Genomic DNA, 20,358 nt, shown 5'->3' with positions numbered 1-20,358 from the left:
ATTAACAGGAAACTTGAGAATATAGTACAGAGTCTCCTCATTACGCACCCTGAGAGTCCCCTGTTATTAACAGCTCATATTTAGTATGGTACATCTGTTACAGTTACCTATCCAATATCGGTCACTATTATTACTTAAGGTCCAGAATTTATTTACACTTTCTTACTTTTCAACCTGGTCTGCTTTTTCTCTTTCATGATTCTAGTCTTGATACCACATTACATTTAGTTATCTCTTTAGGCTCCTCTTAGCTAGTCTGTCAGACTCTCCTTGTTTTGATAACCTTGAGTTTTGAGAAGTATAGGTCAGATATTTATTTGGGTTCCCCACTGTTGAAATTTATCTGATGTTTTTCTCAAGATAAGTCTGGATTTATAGGTTATTGGAAGGAAGACCATACAGGTGAAGTGCCATTTTCATCATACCATATCAAGTATACACACTATCAGCATGACTATTAATATTGACCTTGATCACATGGCTGAAATACTAATGGTCAATTTCTCCACTGTTAAGTTACTCTTTCCTCCACTCCTTAACATACTGTCTACTTTGGAAAGATGTCACTATGCCCAGCCTACACCTAAGGAGTAGGGAGTTGTGTGTTATGCTTGTCCCTTCCTTTTTGTTTAATTCATATCATCTTACGTTTCTCTTTCAGATATTTTAAAGTAGTTCTTTAAAAAAACATAAATCATAAGGAGCCCACACACAGTTTTTTTTACGTCCTAAATTCTAGAATCTCTAATCAAAATTTGAGTCTGCCTTCAAAATATATGCAGAATCCAATAACCTCTCACCACCTCCATTGCCACCATTCCAGTTCAAGCTGTCAGTCTCTCCTTTATGTCATTGCAGTAGCTGTCTAACTAGTCTCCTTGCTTCTGCCTTTGCTCCCTACAGTTTATTCTTTATGTGGCAACCATAGTGATGCTTTTAAAACCTAAAATCAGATCTTGACAGCCCCCTATTTCAAATCTTCCATTGGCTTCCTGTAGAACTCAAGACTGTAGCTAAGTCCTTGAAACGCCCCATGATCTACCAACACCTCCTGCCTCTTCAACTGTTGATAGTCTTCTAACCCATTTTGCTCAGCACAGACTGGTCTCCTGCTCTTCCTTGAAGATGTCAGAAAATGCTCACCCTAAGGCCTTTGCACTTAATGTAAACCATGGCAGCCATCAAACTGTGCCACTTGGATCTATCTCTAGGAAGAACTTGACAATTAGCAGCAAAGAGTACACTTGGCTGGCAGCCTGTTGTTGTGGTCTGCCAGATCTGCCTTAACGATGGTGCTTGCTCTTTATGGTAAGTTCCAGGCAATGATGGCACAGCAAGTGTTCTGGTCATTTCTGCCTAATGTGGGATTCCTCTCATGGACAATCTCTGCTCCAGAGTTCTCCACTGGGTCAGCCAAGGCTTTGTCAGACATGCATCACTGTCTGAGGCTCTTCCTGCTCATACACCAGATCTGAGAAACTCACCAGCATTTCTCTTAAAATGTGTTCCCTAGATTCTAGGAATTTTTCCAGGAAAGCAGAGATTGACACTGTGGAGCACATATTTCTTGGCTTGTTTGATACATTTTTCAAGATAGTGTTTTCTCTCTCAAAACGGTGGATGCACAGTTGTACAAAACAGCCTAAAAGTGCAGTTCAGACATCAAGACACTCCCACATTGCTCAGGAAATTAACAAAAGTCTAGAGAAATGTAAGTGACATTTCAAATCTGGACTCTGCACTATCTACCTGTGTGATCTTCTACATGTCCTCCCTCCTTAAATAGGGATAGTAATACCTACTTCTGCTGTTCAAACAATCGAATAAGATAATGGCGGTGAAGGCGCAATTATCAACAACACTTGTGAAGATAACTATAAATCACACTAATACTAATATCATATGTCATATATACAATACCAATACGATACCTAATACCAGTATTCATTATGGAGGGTGATGGGTTAGTCTCTTGTGTCCAACTCTTGCGACCTTATGGACTAGACTGCCAGGCTCCTCTGTCCATGGGATTTCCCAGGCAAGACTACTGGAGTGGGTGGCCATTTCCTTCTTCAGGGGATCTTCCCAACCCAGGGTCTCCTGCATTGCTGACATATTCTTTACCAACTGAACCATCAGGGAAGCCCATTCATTGTGAAGCTAAGTATAAATAGCTTACAAATGGCCACGTTCTTTTCGGCTCAAATAGGAAGGAATTAAAATCTTTTATGTTGAGAAGCGAGTATGATTCTTAGGAAAGAAACTGGAAGAAATCGAACTTCCCCTCTTTTTGTGCATTCAATCAAGGCATTTGGTTCGCTTCTAGCCGCCGAGAGTGGGCCAGAGAAGCCTGTACTTCCGGCTTCCTCTGCCATCTCATCCGCCCGGCGGGCTTTTTTCATTGCGCGTGGGCAAGTCCCGCCCCACCCCGGAACTTAACCGTTGACGAAATCGAAGTGTTTAAATCCTCCGGAACCTGATCCTGGAGCGCGGTTGGCGCCCCTCTTTCTCCACGGAGGTTTAGGATTGGTCGGCGTCGGACCGGTGCAGGGCGCTGATTGGCTATTGCACCATAGCGTCGCAGAGACCGGGAGTGTCAAGTCCGGCACCGCCCCTTCTCCCTGATGGGTTGGGCTTCCGACCAGTCAGCAGGCGTGGCGCGGGCTTCGGTTTCGCGAGCTTGTATTTGCCGCCCCAGTTCCCGCGACCCTCAACGTCCCAGAGGCGGGGCGAGTTGGCAGAGGTTCTCCTTGGACTCTGTTCCGGACCAGCAAACAAACCTCAACTCGGAGGAGATTGCGGTGAGTGTTTTTGTGCTTCAGTTCCCCCGAGGGGCCTCTGCGAGCCTGGGGGAAGGAGGGTGGCCAACACTCTGCTGCCTATGTTGGGTTCAGCGGACTAGGAGCCTGGACTAATGACGCAAAGGGAATCGGGACAATGAATTCCTTGGGAATCATTTGTACTTAGGTATGTGAACAAAGTTTTCAATCGATAACATGCTATCATATAAAGTTTTTACTGTAAAAATGTCTGGACGGAAGCCCAGTATGGTCGGACAGCTACATAGTAATGAGTGATACTTGCTCAATCTTGCCTGACTCTGCAATCCCATGGACTGTAGCCTGCCAGGCTCCTCTGTCCATGGAATTCTCCAGGCAAGATTACTGGAGTGGGTTGCCATTTCCTTCTCCAGCTACATAGTAAGGGATCGGTTAACGTTTAAAGTTCGTGGTCGGCTGGAAGTGATTTATAAATAACAAAGCGTGAAAATGCTGTGGGTGTGAACACAGTCGGTAGTAACACCACCATGGTATCTAGGAGACGGTTTCACAGAGGAGTTGATATTCGGATTGGATTGTGAAGGATGAGGGTTTACCAGGGCCTTCCAAATAAAAGGGACAGTAGGTGTCCGTGGATACTGCCAGTATCCACTGAATGTGATGTAGGAGTGAAGGGATGAGTGGAATAACAGGGTGGGGCCAGGTTCTGAAAGTCCTTTGTTCTGTACATAAAGAAGAGCTGGAGCTTCCCTGGTGGCTCAGACTGTAAAAAGTCTGCCTGCAATTCAGGAGACACGATTCAACCCCAGGGTCAGGGAGGATCCCCTGGAGAAGGGAATGGCAACCCACTCCAGTGTTCTTGCCTGAAGAATTCCATGGACAGAAGAGCCTGGTGGGTTAGTCCATGGGGGTCACAAAGAGTCGGACACAACTGACCAATTGGATGGACATTGAAACAGGACATAAACTGAATGCTGAAGAATTGATGCTTTTGAATTGTGGTGCTGGAGAAGACTCTTTGAGAGTCCCTTGAACTGCAAGGAGATCAGCCAGTCCATCCTAAAGGAAATCAGTCCTGAATATTCATTGGAAGGACTGATGTTGAAGCTGAAACTCCAATACTTTGGCCACCTGATGCAAAGGGCTGACTCATTGGAAAGACCCTGATGCTGGGAAAGATTCAAGGCAGGAGGAGAAGGGGACGACAGAGGATGAGATGGTTGGATGGCATCACCAACTCAATGGACATGGGTTTGGGTGAACTTCTGGAGTTGGTGATGGACAGGGAGGCCTGGCGTGCTGCAGCTCATGGGATCGCACAGAGTTGGACATGACTGAGTGATTGAACTGAACTGATCTGAAAGAAGAGCCATCAACTCTTTAAGCCAGAGAATAACGTTGTCAGATTTATATAACAATAATTCCCTGTGGCTCAGATGGTAAAGAATCTGTCTGCAGTACAGGAGACCCAGGTTCGATCCCTGGATCATGAAGATCACCGGGAGAAGGGAATGGCTACCCACTCTAGTGTTATTGCCTGGAGAATTCCATAGACAGAGGAGCCTGGCTGTCTACAGTCCTTAGGGTCACAAAGAGTTGGACACGACTGCTTCGTGACATTGTACAGGAGACAGGGATCAAGACCATCCCCGTGGAAAAGAAATGCAAAAAAGCAAAATGGCTGACTGGGGAGGCCTTACAAATAGCTGTGAAAAGAAGAGAAGTGAAAAGTAAAGGAGAAAAGGAAAGATATACCCATCTGAATGCAGAGTTCCAAAGAATAGCAAGGAGAGATAAGAAAGCCTTCTTCAGCGATCAATGCAAAGAAATAGAGGAAAACAACAGAATGGGAAAGACTAGAGATCTCTTCAAGAAAATTAGAGATACCAAGGGAACATTTCATGCAAAGATGGGCTCAATAAAGGACAGAAATGGTATGGACCTAACAGAAGCAGAAGATAATAAGAAGAGGTGGCAAGAATACACAGAACTGTACAAAACAGATCTTCACAACCCGGATAATCACGATGGTGTGATCACTCATCTAGAGCCAGACATCCTGGAATGTGAAGTCAAGTGGGCCTTAGAAAGCATCACTATGAACAAAGGTAGTGGAGGTGATGGAATTCCAGGTGAGCTGTTTCAAATCCTGAAAGATGATGCTGTGAAAGTGCTGCACTCAGTATGCAAACAAATTTGGAAAACTCAGCAATGGCCACAGGACTGGAAAAGGTCAGTTTTCATTCTAATCCCAAAGAAAGGCAATGCAAAAGAATGCTCAAACTACCACACAGTTGCACTCATCTCACATGCTAGTAAAGTAATACTCAAAATTCTCCAAGCCAGGCTTCAGCAATACATGAACCGTGAACTTCCTGATGTTCAAGCTGATTTTAGAAAAGGCAGAGGAACCAGAGATCAAGTTGCCAGCATCTGCTGGATCATGGAAAAAGCAAGAGAGTTCCAGAAAAACATCTATTTCTGCTTTATTGACTATGCCAGAGCCTTTGACTGTGTGGATCGCAATAAACTGTGGAAAATTCTTCAAGAGATGGGAATACCAGACCACCTGACCTGCCTTTTGAGAAATCTGTATGCAGGTTAGGAAGCAACAGTTAGAACTAGACATGGAACAACAGACTGGTTCCAAGTAGGAAAAGGAGTACGTCCAGGGTGTATATTGTCACCCTGCTTATTTGACTTCTATGCAGAATACATCATGAGAAACGCTGGACTGGAAGAAACACAAGCTGGAATCAAGATTGCCCGGAGAAATATCAATAACCTCAGATATGCAGATGACACCACCCTTATGGCAGAAAGTGAAGAGGAGCTAAAAAGCCTCTCGATGAAAGTGAAAGAGGAGAGTGAAAAAGTTAGCTTAAAGCTCAACATTCAGAAAACGAAGATCATGGCACCTGGTCCCATCACTTCATGAGAAATAGATGGGGAAACAGTGGAAAGAGTGTCAGACTTTATTTTTGGGGGCTCCAAAATCACTGCAGATGGTGACTGCAGCCATGAAATTAAAAGACGCTTACTCCCTGGAAGAAAAGTTATGACCAACCTAGATAGCATATTGAAAAGCAGAGACATTACTTTGCCAACTAAGGTCCGTCTAGTCAAGGCTATGGTTTTTCCTGTGGTCATGTATGGATGTGAGAGTTGGACTATGAAGAAGGCTGAGCACTGAAGAATTGATGCTTTTGAACTGTGGTGTTGGAGAAGACTCTTGAGAGTCTCTTGGACTGCAAGGAGATCTAAGCAGTCCATTCTGAAGGAGATCAGCCCTGAGATTTCTTTGGAAGGAATGATGCTATAACTGAAGCTCCAGTATTTTGGCTACCTCATGCGAAGAGTTGACTCATTGGAAAAGACTCTGATGCTGGGAGGGATTGGGGGCAGGAAGAGAAGGGGATGACAGAGGATGAGATGGCTGGATGGCATCACGGACTCGATGGACGTGAGTCTGCGTGAACTCCGGGAGATGGTGATGGACAGGGAGGCCTGGCGTGCTGCGATGCATGGGGTCGCAAAGAGTCGGACACGACTGAGCGACTGAACTGCAATGAACTGAACTGAGCAACTAATGCTTTTCAACCCTTTTTCACTGGGCACAAAGGCAGCCCTTCTGGTAGCACTGTGGAGACTTTTCAGTAAGTCTGGTGAGAGCTAATAAAGTCAGGAACTGAGTTAGTGGAGATAGAAAGACAGTTTATATTGGGGAAGAGGGAGAAAGGAGAGATAAGGATGACTTGATGGTTTCCATTTGATACACAACTATGCCATTATCCAGGGAGAATATGTTTTGCTAGGTGTAGGTGTTACATGATTTTACTTTCACTACACTAGCTTTAGTTGCTTGTGTGTTACTGTCAATTAACTCCTATCAGTTTTTTTGAAATGAGAAATAATAGGTCAACATTTTTGATTTATCTTAATGGGTAAAGAAAGAACAGACAAATAAGGAGTTTTAAGACTCTTTTGTTTAATAAAGAAAAATGGCACTTTATTAATTCTGAAAGTTACAGCTATCAATCTGAATATTGTTGTCCATGACAACCAGGTAGCATAGAAGGACTTTAAAGTTTAAAACATGCATTCCATAGAAGCTGCATGAAGTCCAGATACCTCTAAGAGGGACTTTTTATCAACCTTACAAGGGCACTTTAAATAGGATTTGGTTTTTGTAAATATTTCCAGATTGTGACTTTAACTAAAAAAATTTTCTGAATGACTTCTTCACCAGCATGAATAACTCTCGCATTCCTTGCTTTTAAACAATTCTTTTTTGTTAGAATTGAAGTAGAATACACAGGGCCTATAGATTCTAACTATAAGCTTTGATAAAAGAACATAGCAAATAATGAGCTATAAAGAAAGGACTTTGAGATATGTATTTTGCTTTTATAATATTTAGAGGTAGATATCCAATGGGTAGGACTTTCCAGTGGCTCAGTGGTAAAGAATCTGCCTGCAATGCAGGAGACCTAGGGTTCCATTCCTGGGTGGGGAAGATCCCCTGGAGAAAGAAATGGGGACCTACTCCAGTGTTCTTGCCTGGGAAATCTCGCTAGAGTCTACAGGGTTGCAAAGAGTCAGACATGAGTTAGTGACTAAACAGCAACAAGCATCCAGTAGGCAATTAGAAATACAGACTTGAAACTTAGAAGAGAGGCAGAAACTGAAAGTTTGCTGTGTTTGCTTCGGAAGCAATGGGAGTGGATGAGATCGCCCAGAGAATGCATGAGGAGCCAAGAAGAGACCACTGACATGGCACTAATATAAGTTAGTTTGTGGGTATGCAGTATTTGTCTCCTATCTCCACAAGCTTGAAAATTGTTGACTTTATTATAGACCGAATAAATAGCCCAAATTGTTCCTATTTGCTGCTTTGTGGTTTTCTGACTATTATGAAACTTTTGGTTAAAATCTCATATATTAAATACTACCTGCCCTACCCAGCTCACTAAATTAATACAAGGATCTTGGGGCAGAATCTTAATAAATAAATAGTTGGTAGGATTTGCTGCCTAGAATAAATATTAACATTAATTTACAGTCAGAGTACTATAAAGTATGAAAGTGATCAGAATCCATAAGCACTTTATCTTATTCACCTATGGATGAAGACACTTCATATAAGTAACCTAATTTTGTCTGTTATTTTGCTAATATGTGGTTAAATCATGTTTCTTTTAATTTTTTTGTTTATGTCACTCATTAGTAATATTCTCTTTATTTCTTTAGGTTCCTGAGCATGTGAAGTTGAATAAATCATTCACCAGCTATCATGGAGTCTACATATCCTCTTGCAGGGCCCCAGATGAATACCAGGTATAGAAATATTTTTACAGAATGTGCTTTTCACAGTTAGTCACATAACTTGGGTTGGAAGAGAGGAGAAAAAATAATCTTTAGAATCAGGAAAATCTGGGTCCATATCCCAGTTTTACCATTTATTAGGTGGGTGACCATGATCAAGTTATTTAACTTCTCTAAGCTTCAATTTGGAGAAGGAAATGGCATCCCACTCCAGTGTTCTTGCCTGGAGAATCCCAGGGACGGGGGAGCCTGGTGGGCTGCCGTCCTTGGGGTCGCGCAGAGTCAGACACGACTGAAGCGACTTAGCAGTAGCAGTGGCAGCTTCAATTTCCTCATCTGTAAACTGGGGACAGTAATCTCTATCAGAAGGTTATTGTGAGGGTTAAATAAGACTGCTAAACTAAAGGGTCTGGGACATTGTAGGCACTCAGTAAATCTTGGTCTCATTTCCTCCTTTGCTTATTTTAGTTTCACAGAGGGTCTTTGTATTGATGAAAAATAGTACCTGAACTTTTGAGGCTAAAGATCACATACATATTTATTTACATCCTAGACAAGTGGGAAAGCAGTTGAGTTCCTTCCCTCTTATAAACTCTAATTATTTGATGGGAAAAATTTCACACTGAATGTACGTAAGCCTTTTCCCACTCAGTGTGGTATAAGGAGGAGGAGCTTGCCACCTGTCTCCTAATTTTCTCAGTGTGTCACTACTTTGAGGAGCAGGCAAAAGGCTTGAGTTATTTGGCTCTTTGGATCATTTATTGTTCTCTTTTCCCCCTTGAGAAGAACAATTATTGCTGACATGTAAATTTCTTTTCTTCCTAACTAGAATTGCATCCATGAGTTACCTTTATTCTCTGTGTTATTTTTCTTTGTGGCAGATGTTCTTGCTGAAGACAACGGGAAACATGACCCAAAGAGGCTATCATATTCCTTTTGCTTAACTTTGGCCCTTCTGTTCTCTCCTGTTGCTACCTCTTATTCTTTGAAACTCTATCAGCCTTTGTTCTTCTCTTTAATTTTATTATTGGGTCAAATCCATTCCTTACATTCTAGGGGAAATAATATACTCTTGTGATTTAAATTGATAATTCCTGGCATATACAACTCTAGATTTTAGTTCATTTATTGAACTCTGTAATCTGTGGGCTTTTGGGGCAGCAGTTTTGAATTATTTTTGTTTACAAACCCCTTTGAATGTCTAATAGCCATGAATTTCATTCCCTAAGGAAAAGTACTTTTATACATACATGCAGAACTTTGCACCCAGTTTCAAGGTGTTTTTATCTTTCTTGCCTCTCAAGTCTATCTCGCTGTATACTTTAGACTAAGGAAAAAATTAATAAAACCAGGTTCTGTGCTAATAGGCACTTTGCATGCATTATTTTTATTTAATCGTCACAACAAATGAGGAATGGGTACTATTATTATCCCCCTCTTTTTTTTTCTATGCTAGGAAACTAGCATAGAGATCTTAACCAACCCACAGTTATACAGTTGGTAACTGGTATAGCCAGTATTTAAAGCTGAAATGATTTCTACTGTGCCCTATAAGGAAGTAAACCTGAAGGAGTGCAGGTTGGATTTTAAACCTGCACTACTACTTACAGCGAAAAGAAATGGACTACTCATAACAAAACGAAATAGCTAACATTGAGCACTTACTGTAAGCCAGGATTTTTTTCTCAGCATTTTATATATATTGACTCATTAAATAAGTATTCACTATAACTCTCCCAGGAGATACTGATATTATTTTGTTTAACAGCTGAAGAAACTCAGGCACAGAGACATTGATTTGATCATGGTCACACAGCCAGCAAATTTTGAAGCCAGGTTCGAAAATCAAAGACCTAAGCAGCTGATAGCCAGGCTTTGCTTTTAACCCTTAAATCACTCTTCTTCTCACCAACTGGTAAATAATAACTATATTAGATGTAGAGACATAGATAAATTGACAATTTGTCACTTAACTACCTTTGTGGCTTTGAACAAATTTCTTAATTTCAGATTGTGTCTTTATTTCAAATAAAGAGAGATTAAAAATCCTTATAAAGATTTGCAAGCACATAGCTAAGACTGTGGTAGAGCCAGACTGAACCATGGTCTAAAGCATCACATCATTCAGCTTCGAGTAGTACAAGCTTTGAAATCAGCCGCACTTAGATACGGGTTCCAGCTCTGCTGCTTAGTCGTTGCATCAAGTTGTAGAAGTTGGAGTTTGTTATCTCTGAAGTGGACAATAAAGTGTTTCAGAAACAGTTTTAGTGAGAAATATTGTACATGTAAAGTGCCCAGTAGGATGCCTGGTACATAGCAGATAATCTGTGGATCTATGATGATCTGTGGATCATCATAGCAGATGACTGGGACCCGTATTTTAGTTGGTAAGTTTTATCAGGCGATAAATGAAAGCAAGATCTAGAACAAGATATTCTTAGTGTGTGATATGATAAATATTTTTTCAATTCAACTATCTAATAGTCTACCACCATGCAAATGCACTTTTGTAGGTAGCTCACTGCAGAGCTTTCTTGCTTTCATTACATGTGACTTTAGCTGATATTCTCTCCTAGTCCTTTCTTTGCATTATTTTTCTTATTGTAGTTTTCTCAAATTACTCACTTATACAAAATAAAAACTCTGTGATGCTACCCTATATGATTTAACATTGCTTTATGTTGCCTGCATGATCTTTGTTGAGGAATTATTGATGTTTTTCTGATGCTTCGGTAGTTAAACTTATGTGTGGGACTTCCCTGGAAGTCCAGTGGTTGAGACTCCACTGTAGGAGGCACAGGTTCAATCACTGGTCAGGGAACTAAGATCACGCATGCCATGTGATGCTGCAAAAAGAAAAGACCTCATGTGACAGGGCCTAAAATACCAAGTTTGAAAGCCCTGAAAAGGTTTTGTGTTTTTCAAAATTTTTTGTGTTTCCCTGAAATTAGTTCAGAAAGACAGATATTAATTTAAAATTTAAATTCACTGTTTATATTCATTTTCTGTTACTTAAAGATTTTATAGAATTTATACTCAGTTCTTTTTTAAAACGCTCATGTGTATATAAATGTATATGTGAATAGGAAAAAAAGGATGTAACTTTTGAGTGTTTATTCTCTTGATAGTAGAGTTACAAGAGATTTTTCTTTTACTTTTTAAAAATGTTTTTCAAATCTTCTAAAGTTACAAAAGCAATCAGAAAAGCCCTGTTATTTAAACTGTTTCTTGTAAGATTTGTCTGTTTCTCATTGTGCTTTGGTTTTTTTTTTTTTTTTTTTTAGATTTTCTTCAAGCAGGATGGTGCCTTTCTATTTTCCTCCATCAAAATGTGCACTTTGGAACCCAGTGCCAATTGGAGATTTCATCTACTTACATCTCCGTTACTACAGGTATAAGATGCTTCTGTTTTCAAATTAAACCAGTATAAACAGGAATCTAAAGAATATGTAAGGCAGTGGTTACTATGAATAGTTATTTTTTTAATGTTTCCACCTAGGCTCCTTTGAGGCAAAATATTCTTTCTGCTTCTTCTTAAACCTGTTCCTTATGATTTTGAGAAGTAGTCCTAATTTCACAGTTAAAATATTCTGTAAATCTAAGGTTCTAAGTATTATAGGACTTCAAGAGGCAAAATATAATAAAAACTGAGTTTTTCATCATACTTCAGCATGGTATTTGAATAACATTGAGAAAATTGAACTGATTTTGAGAGAATAGACCATTTAAAACGAGTGTAAAATATTAGAGTTATGACCAGGATTGTGAAAGACAGACATAGAAGCTTAGGCTTCAAGTAATAGAAAACAGAGATCCATTGAGATATTGTATGTAAGAGAGTTACTTGTTAAAAGCAGAGTTCTAAGAAGAATAGATCATAGCAGGGAGAGCTTAGAGTCAGCTCTAAGTGGGAGATGGTTGTCTGTTATCTAAGTGATACAGATTTACACTATAGTGGTTTAAGGTATTAAACTAGAGTCAGACTTCCTGGAGGGTCAGATCCTGATTTACCCTTCCTTTTTAAGTGACCTTAGTAAAGTTGCCAAGAATCAGTTTCCTTATTTATAAAATGGGGGACTTCCCTGGTAGCTCAGTGGATGGGAACCTGCCTGCCAATGCAGGGGACAGGGTTTCAATCCCTGATCCGGGAAGATTCAATATGCCGCAAAACAACTAAGCCTGTGCGCCACAGCTGCTGAACCCATGCTGTAGGGCCCACAAGCCTGTGTGCTGCAGCAACTGAAGCCCGCACGCCTGGAGCCTGTGCCCTGCAGCAGAGAGGCTGCCGCAGTGGGAAGCCCATGTACTGCCAAGAAGAGTGGCTTCTACTCACCACAGCTAGAGAAAGCCAGTGCAAAAAACCCAACAAAGACTGATGCAGCCAAAAATGAACTAAAATAAAATGGGAATATGACACTTGTTTCATAGCACTCTTATAAGTATTAAATGAGACAGGTTTTAAAGCAGCAGTTGGCACAATGCTTGGGCATAAGAGGGCATAAATGTTAGGTATTATAAGGGTTTAGAGCAGTGTAGCAGCATTGAGACCAAGAGGAAAGGATGAAACAAGGTGTTTTGAAGAAACATTTTATAGCATTTGGTGATCAACTGAATAGAGGAACTAAAGGAAATTACATGTCAAAAAGTTTTTAAGTTTTAAACTAGTTGGCAGAGAAGGGTGATATCACTGAATATGTAAGGCAATGATTACTATAAATAATTTTTTAAACAGTATCTTGTGGAAGTTCCGTTAAATATTTGTTAGACCTGTTGATTCTTTTCTGCATGTCTCTTAACCTGTGTTTTCTATTGCTATCTTTCTGTGCTACGTTTTGAGTATTTCTTTTGTTCTTCAGCTCTCCTAATTTACTCTTTAGCTGTGCTACTTATTAGTTGCCATCTAACCTGTTCATTTAGGTTTTTAAATGTATATACTATACATGTGAAAGGTAATTTATAATATATATACACACAGTTTATAGAATAATAAATTTCGTCTTTTTTAATAGTATCTTGTTCCTTGTTCATATTTTAGAGTCCTTTTGATATTTAAGCATGTGAATTGTATTTACATTTTATATTCAGCAATGCTGGTAACAAGTTCATAGATAATATGTAAATAAATGGATGTGACTATTTCAATCAAAGTTTATTTACAAGAATAGGAGACCTCATAGTTTCTTGATCTTTGCTGTGGTTCATAAAATTAAGCAAATGCCTCAAGAATAACTGTAATTTTAGTGTCTGCTTATTGCAGTTTTGCTTTCTAGGCAGCCCTCCTTACAACTTGCCTTTGACCGTAGGATTTCCCAGCAGTGATCTTTCTGTAAATTTTAAAAGATATATATATAGTACCTTAGGCAACATTTCATGACATAAAGATTTTTTAGGCTGTCAGATCCATCACATTCATAAAAGGCTTTTTATTTTTCAGAAATCCAAGGCTTGTGGTAACTGAAAAGACCATCCGACTTGCTTGTCGTCATGCTAAACAGAATAAAAACAACTTGCCATGCTTTTTGCTTGGTTCTCTCACAGTAGATGAAGGTAACATACTTTGAAAAATTATTTTTATGACTATAATAGACTCTGTGTTTATTGCTTCAGCCAATTATTGTAATACACTTTGACCATTTTTTCTTTTTTTGCTGTATACCAGTGTTAGGAAGATGAGTTAAAGTTGACACTGCTTATCATAGACGTTGCAGTCTGGTCATGTTGATGAATATATATGCAAGTTATTTTTTTTAAATGAGAGTTTACATATATATATTTATGGCTGAGTCCCTATGCTATTCACCTGAAACTATCACATTACTTGTTAATCAGCTATACCACAATACCAAATAAAAAGTTAAAAAAAATTTTTTTTTTAAAAATTTAAAATCAGAGTTTCAGTTCATTCGCTCAGTCGTGTCCGACTCTTTGCAACCCCATGAATCGCAGCACGCCAGGCCTCCCTGTCCATCACCATCTCCCGGAGTTCACTCAGACTCATGTCCATCGAGTCCGTGATGCCATCCAGCCATCTCATCCTCGGTCGTCCCCTTCTCCTCCTGCCCCCAATCCCTCCCAGCATCAGAGTCTTTTCCAATGAGTCAACTCTTCTCATGAGGTGGCCAAAGTACTGGAGTTTCAGCTTTAGCATCATTCCTTCCAAAGAACACCCAGGGCTGATCTCCTTCAGAATGGACTGGTTGGATCTCCTTGCAGTCCAAGGGACTCTCAAGTGTCTTCTCCAACACCACAGTTCAAAAGCATCAATTCTTTGGCACTCAGCCTTCTTCACAGTCCAACTCTCACATCCATACATGACCACAGGAAAAACCATAGCCTTGACTAGACGGACCTTAGTTGGCAAAGTAATGTCTCTGCTTTTGAATATACTATCTAGGTTGGTCTTAACTTTTCTTCCAAGAAGTAATAAGAGTTTAATGTACTCTTAGTATGAACAAAATGCTTTCCTATAATCTGGGCTTGCTTGGTTGATGTCACATTTCATAATTGGCATTCTAATTAATAACTGCTGGGCTTCCCTGGTGGCTCAGTGGTAAAGAACCCGCCTGCCAGTGCAGGAGACATAGGTTCAGTCCTTGGGTTGGGAAGATGCCCTGGAGGAGGAAGTGGCAACCCACTCCAGTATTCTTGCCTGGGAAATCCCATGGACAGGGGATCCTAGCAGGCTACAGTTCATGCGGTCACAAAGAGTCAGACGCGACTTAGTGACTGAGCATGCATGCACACATAATAACTGCTGTTTTGTTCTACAGATGAAGAAAGTGTGACATTGACAATAGATCGTTTTGATCCTGGTCGAGAGGTACCTGAATTATTGGAGAGAATCCCTACTGCTTCTCTTCCTGGGGACTTTGTAATCCCATGCAAAATTCATACTCAAGGACTTTGTTCAAGAGAAATAATAATTCACAATGCAGATGACTTTAATTCAGCTTTCAAGGTAAGATTTGTTGATAATGTGATTATTCCTAATTCAGCAAAGAATCAAATTATGTGTACTGTGTTATATTTTAATAAACCCATATTTAATAGATATTCATAAAATTTTTGACTAAATGATTGTTGACCTAAAATGCAATTAACTATAGTTTCTGAGGATGGAAATTGTAGTTGGATAATATGGGTAGCATTCTGGAAGAGGAAGCAACGTAACTAAGGTAGCAAAGTACAAAGGATAACATTGAGGGTGGAGATTTTTGCTGGACTTGTGGGCAGTCACACTTCAGAACTAGTGTGTCTAGATCAGAGAGAGCCTTGTCTGGCCAAGCTAAGGAATTTTAACTTTGTCTAATGGGCTGTGTTTTTCATTGAAAATTTCTGAAAAGGAAATACTGTTAAATCAAGGATGATTAATGTGGTAGGGCAGGCTGAATAGAGTCAGAATAGTTAGGCCTTGCAATAGTCAGGGATGTATTTGCCTATAGTAGCAGTGAGACCAGAAAGGACAGTGTACATGAGCAACTACAGAGGAAGAACCAACTTGACCATTTGGGGTAATAAGAACATAATCAAAGAGGAATGGACTTCTTTATATAGATGGAGTATAGAAAATCTTGTACAGTATAGTAAATCTTATTTGATTTAACATTGTTTTTCATGTAACCTTCTGGTCACATGGAAGAAGTAAGAGAATTGAAATATTGCAAATCAGAAATTTTTTTGTTAATGCGAGATATATGAAACAAATTCTTTAGAGATGTGTACAGATTTCAAAATTTTAAAATAATCGTGTGATGTCGATTCCTCAGGCTCTACAGCATCATGTGTGTAGCAAAGAGTCCTTGGACTGTGGAAAACTACTTGCCCTGAGAGCTCACATCACTTCCAGGGAGAGTCTGGACACTGTGGATTTCGACTTGGATTGGGCAGCAGTAACTCTAGCAAACACCTTTAAGTGCACACCTGTTAAACCCATCCCCATCATTCCAACAGCTCTAGCAAGAAATTTGAGCAGTAATCTGAATATTTCTCAAGTTCAAGGTACCTATAAATATGGGTAAGTAAAGTAAAAGACATATTCATCCAAAGTTTTAAATATTGGTCACATTAGTATATTTTCATGTTATTCACATAATATGAAATAATTGTTCAGTCAGTTTACATGCCTGATACTTGATGGCTAGAGAAATAACCAAGGAAGGTGATAAAGTGGCTAATTTTTTTTAATTGCTTATTTTTTTTACTTGTTTATTTGGCTACGCCGGGTGGTAGTTTTCCTGGGATCTTTGATCTTTGTTGCAGCAGGAAGGATCTTTAGTTGAGTCATGCGAACTCTTAGTTGCAGTTTGTGGGATCTAGTTTCCTGATGAGGGATCAAACCCGGGCTCCCTGCGTTGGAAGTTTAGAGTATTAGCTTCTAGACCACCAGGGAAGTCCCTAAAATTGTTAATTTTTGCTGAATTAATTATTTTCCTGATAATGAGCCTAACGGAGGCTAGAGAATTATTTGTAATATGCAGTTTTACTTGTGGGTAATGAGCACAGCAGATAGAGGAGATAATTAAATTAAAATGTTAAATACTCTTGCCTACTAAATTGTCAACCACTTGAGGGTGGAGTTTCCTCACATTGCTGCAGCAGCATCCTCTCTAGCCTCCTGTCCACCACTCTTGGTTTCTTAGGAAATGCATGCCAAATTGCTTGCATTCTGGTCCTCAGCAGGGCTGCTTCCCTGAATCCTCATCCACTTTCTTTAACCATTGTCTGCTGACCTAGGTCAGACAATGTAAGCATCCACTGCTTTAAAGTCTAAGCAATTCCTTTCTGGCTTCCTTTCCCACTGACTCCACCCTAGTTCCTGTTAGGTCTCCAGAGCTAAAACTGTTTGGCAAGGTAAACTCAACTCCAAGTCTCATCTACCAAAAATGCCTCTTCAAAAAAAGATAAGAGAAAGGTTTTTCTTCTCCGACTGTCCCTGAAATAGCAAGAAAATGCCTACACACTGATCAGAGCACCTTTCTGGTTGTAGTGGCACAAAGGAAAAAGTGTTCCAAAATGAATGGTCAAAGGTCATAGTGATTTTTAACTGTTTGAACTAAATTGAACATTTAAATTCTCTTGGAGGAATAAAGTGCTTCTCAATGGGGACACAGAAATGTGTGTTAAAATTAACCAAAAAATTAGTTTATTTTCTTTAATATCTGTGTCCATGTAGTAGTGAAGCAGGAATTTATCAGGCTGTCAAGGCAGAAGAGCTCTCAAAGCAGGTGTGTCATTTTACTAATGTAAAACTCTTGCCAACTCTGGCTTAATCATCATGGTTTGATACATTCATCATCTTTGTGTTATAAGGCTATTATAGCAATAAAATGTATCTTCTGTGGTATTGTCAAGACTTTACATCACAAATGGAATTGTTTTTACTTTAGTGTTTTAAACCCACAACAGTGAAGTTAACTCTTGACAATTGTACTGTAGATATCATATTCTTAAAACTTATTGTCAGTAAATAAGTCCAATAACAAAGTATAAATGTAGTATAATGTCCTTTTAGGGAAAAGTGAGCTTTGGGGTTCTATCATGATTTGCAAAATTCTTTGATAGCAGTTGGAGGAATATAGTACTAGGAAGATTGAATACCCCTCACCTAATTCAGTGTCCTTCATTGACAGGTCACATCTGTTGTAATCTTGTCAGTTCACCTGGATGCTTGATCGATTCCAGCAATAGGAAGTTCATTTCTCGCAGGGAAACCTATTTGGTTCTGAAATTGTCAGCCTTGATTTTAATACTTTTGATTTTTAAAAAGTTGACACTTTCAGAGCAAGCTTTTTCAAAAGATGTGTAATCTTTATTGACCATTTTAATAGATAGAAATTTTAAGATATTAAATCTGTCCTATTTTGTCCTTGGAATTGCTGGAGTCTTTTTCTACACTTTGAACTCTTTTCTTTGTGTGTACGTGAGAAAAATTATTTATTTGAATCCTTTTCTCTGCCTAAAATATACTTCTTTAGCACTCAGATTATTCTCTTTTAGGTAAAGTACATAGTTCCAATTGTTTTTATATGAATGTCTCTTGCTTAGATATCTCACCATGGATGAGACACGCAAGCTATTACTTTTGCTGGAATCTGATCCCAAGGTCTATTCTCTACCGTTAGTGGGAATGTAAGTATTGCATTACTTATAAAAACCTTTTCAGCCATATATGTACTTAAATGTATATGATAAATATGTGAATCATTTGTACTATGAATATGTCATTAATACTTGGATCAAGGGAAAGGCTACCCACTCCAGTATTCTGGCCTGGAGAATTCCATGGACAGTCCATGGGGTCGCAAAGGATCGGACACGACTGAGCGACTTTCGCTTTCACCTTATAAAATCATGAATGCCAGTGATGCTTAAGCTTTCTTATTTTAATAGCTGAACCAATTAAAGCAAGATTTTTGTCCAATCTTAGGAAGAATTCTAGTATATAAAACAAAGCCGAATTCTTCTGGTTGAAGCTGAAGCCTTAGAGCCCTGTTTCTTTAACCTTACTCACTATTCCAGTCCTTAAGGCAATTTGAAGAATCCAGGACTCAGAATATAACATTGTTTAAAATTCACTGCCAGGCAGTTTTCCAGAAATTCTCAGTATTTATGGCTGTCTCTTTCAAGTTAGTGGTTAATGACATTTAGACAGATTATTCAGTCAGAAATTTATCTTAATTCAGTATTTATTGAGTGCTCATGCTATACATAGTCTTGTGTTTCATACTGTGTTGGGATTTAAAGCTCCTCAAGGAATTTATAATTTACTATGAAATAAACAGTTTAGACTGAGCACTATTGCTGTTTTTAAGAGAGATGATAGGGGAAAGGCAAACTTGAGCTGGACCTTACGTGTGTGGCCAATAGAAGGAAGGATTGATGGAGTAAGGAACCCGTGTGTGGGAATGGTATGTGCAGAGTTAAAAAATAAGAGTGCACAAATGTTTTGTGGACTATGAAATTTACTTACTGTCTGTTCACTCTGGTCTTAAGTGGCTGTGTATTGTTCCTGCTTAAGTGAGTATCTATTAAGAATTTTTCTGTGTTTCAGGCTACCCTATATATTTCTAGAATTCAGTCCTTTCAATAACTATGGTTTTAGGCTGCTAGCTTCATCCTCCCTTATTTCAGAATATTCTTTCTAGTACAGGCTAATTGATTAATTCTTATTTTCACTTCTATTGTTAACCATTTTCTCTCTCACCATTTGACTACCATTTCAGGTGGAAAAGGACAGAAAGTAGTGCTCTCTCTAAATATCTGTCTATAGTTATAGCTATATCTATAGTCTCCCTCTTAATTATCACCATGGTTTAATGTTCATAGATTTCTTGATTATGAGCCCTTTGATCTATTCCTGGTGAATGCCAAGGATCTCTGCCACATTACCTTGAGAAGAACATAATCTAAAGATGTTAAATACTAATTTGTAAATGACTGTAGTTCTTAACTTCTGTTTTTTGTTTTAGCTGGCTGTCTGGAATTATACATATCTATAGTCCTCAGGTATGGGCCTGCTGCTTGCGATACATGTTCAGTTCTTCTATTCAAGAAAGGTAAGTGGTATTTTTATTTTGATAGGGCTTTATTTTGATCTTTTCCTCTACTCATGTTTTATTGGTATCATTTAAGATTCATGCTATGCCTTAACCTTTTACAAACCAGAAGAACAAACACACCAAGAAAAACAAACCTTATATTAAACAGGAATAAAACCAGACAGAAAAGATGATGTTGTGCTAAACTTAGAAATATCAAGAAATTCACTTGCCTAACAACAGTACTGTAACACAGAAGATACATTTTTAATGAGTTGGGGGGAAACCCTTGGGATCATCTACTCTAGCATTCTATTTCATAAAAAAGATTGATTTTCATTGATGTGACTGAAAATAAGTTAGAATTTTTTTACCTTAACAAGTGTTTTATTTACTCAGTGCTACTGATAGTACCCTAAGAAACACTTGAATTTTAATATTCTTGGAACTAAAGTATAAGCTTTGGAAGTAATAAACTTTCTGACCTCACTTCCTCATTTTATTTTGTACATGGTTCCACTATTTGCCTCTTCCTTTCTTCATCTATTAAATGAAAATTCCATATTCTCTTTCTGTCTGCTTTGGTGGCTATAATACACTTAAAAGAAAATTTAATGGGAAGCCAGTGCAAGTACATGACAATAAATCAGACATACATAAAGATGCATAATAAAAATGTCTCTTCCACCCCATTTCCCCAGATACCCTATCCCCAG

General features: G+C 39.0%; 1 protein-coding gene across 2 annotated transcripts in view; it reads left to right on the top strand.

The window, feature by feature from the left end:
• The window catches only part of STIL (SCL/TAL1 interrupting locus), a 54,460-nt gene continuing 36,734 nt past the window's right edge, over positions 2,633 to 20,358 (top strand). The window contains exons 1-8 of one of the 2 annotated variants that reach the window (XM_005678453.3): positions 2,633 to 2,801; positions 8,031 to 8,117; positions 11,390 to 11,497; positions 13,540 to 13,652; positions 14,876 to 15,063; positions 15,872 to 16,119; positions 18,150 to 18,233; positions 19,574 to 19,660. In XM_005678453.3, the coding sequence (XP_005678510.2) occupies positions 8,074 to 8,117; positions 11,390 to 11,497; positions 13,540 to 13,652; positions 14,876 to 15,063; positions 15,872 to 16,119; positions 18,150 to 18,233; positions 19,574 to 19,660 (872 nt within the window). In that variant the 5' untranslated portion in view covers positions 2,633 to 2,801; positions 8,031 to 8,073. The remainder of the gene's footprint in view (positions 2,802 to 8,030; positions 8,118 to 11,389; positions 11,498 to 13,539; positions 13,653 to 14,875; positions 15,064 to 15,871; positions 16,120 to 18,149; positions 18,234 to 19,573; positions 19,661 to 20,358) is intronic. The other variant, XM_005678454.3, reaches the window with a different exon arrangement.

The sequence above is a fragment of the Capra hircus genome, chromosome 3 (assembly GCF_001704415.2).
Source record: "Capra hircus breed San Clemente chromosome 3, ASM170441v1, whole genome shotgun sequence".
NCBI classification, from domain to species: domain Eukaryota; kingdom Metazoa; phylum Chordata; class Mammalia; order Artiodactyla; family Bovidae; genus Capra; species Capra hircus.
The sequence above is the reverse complement of the archived record's forward strand: the minus strand, read 5'-3'. Positions and strand labels throughout refer to the sequence as shown.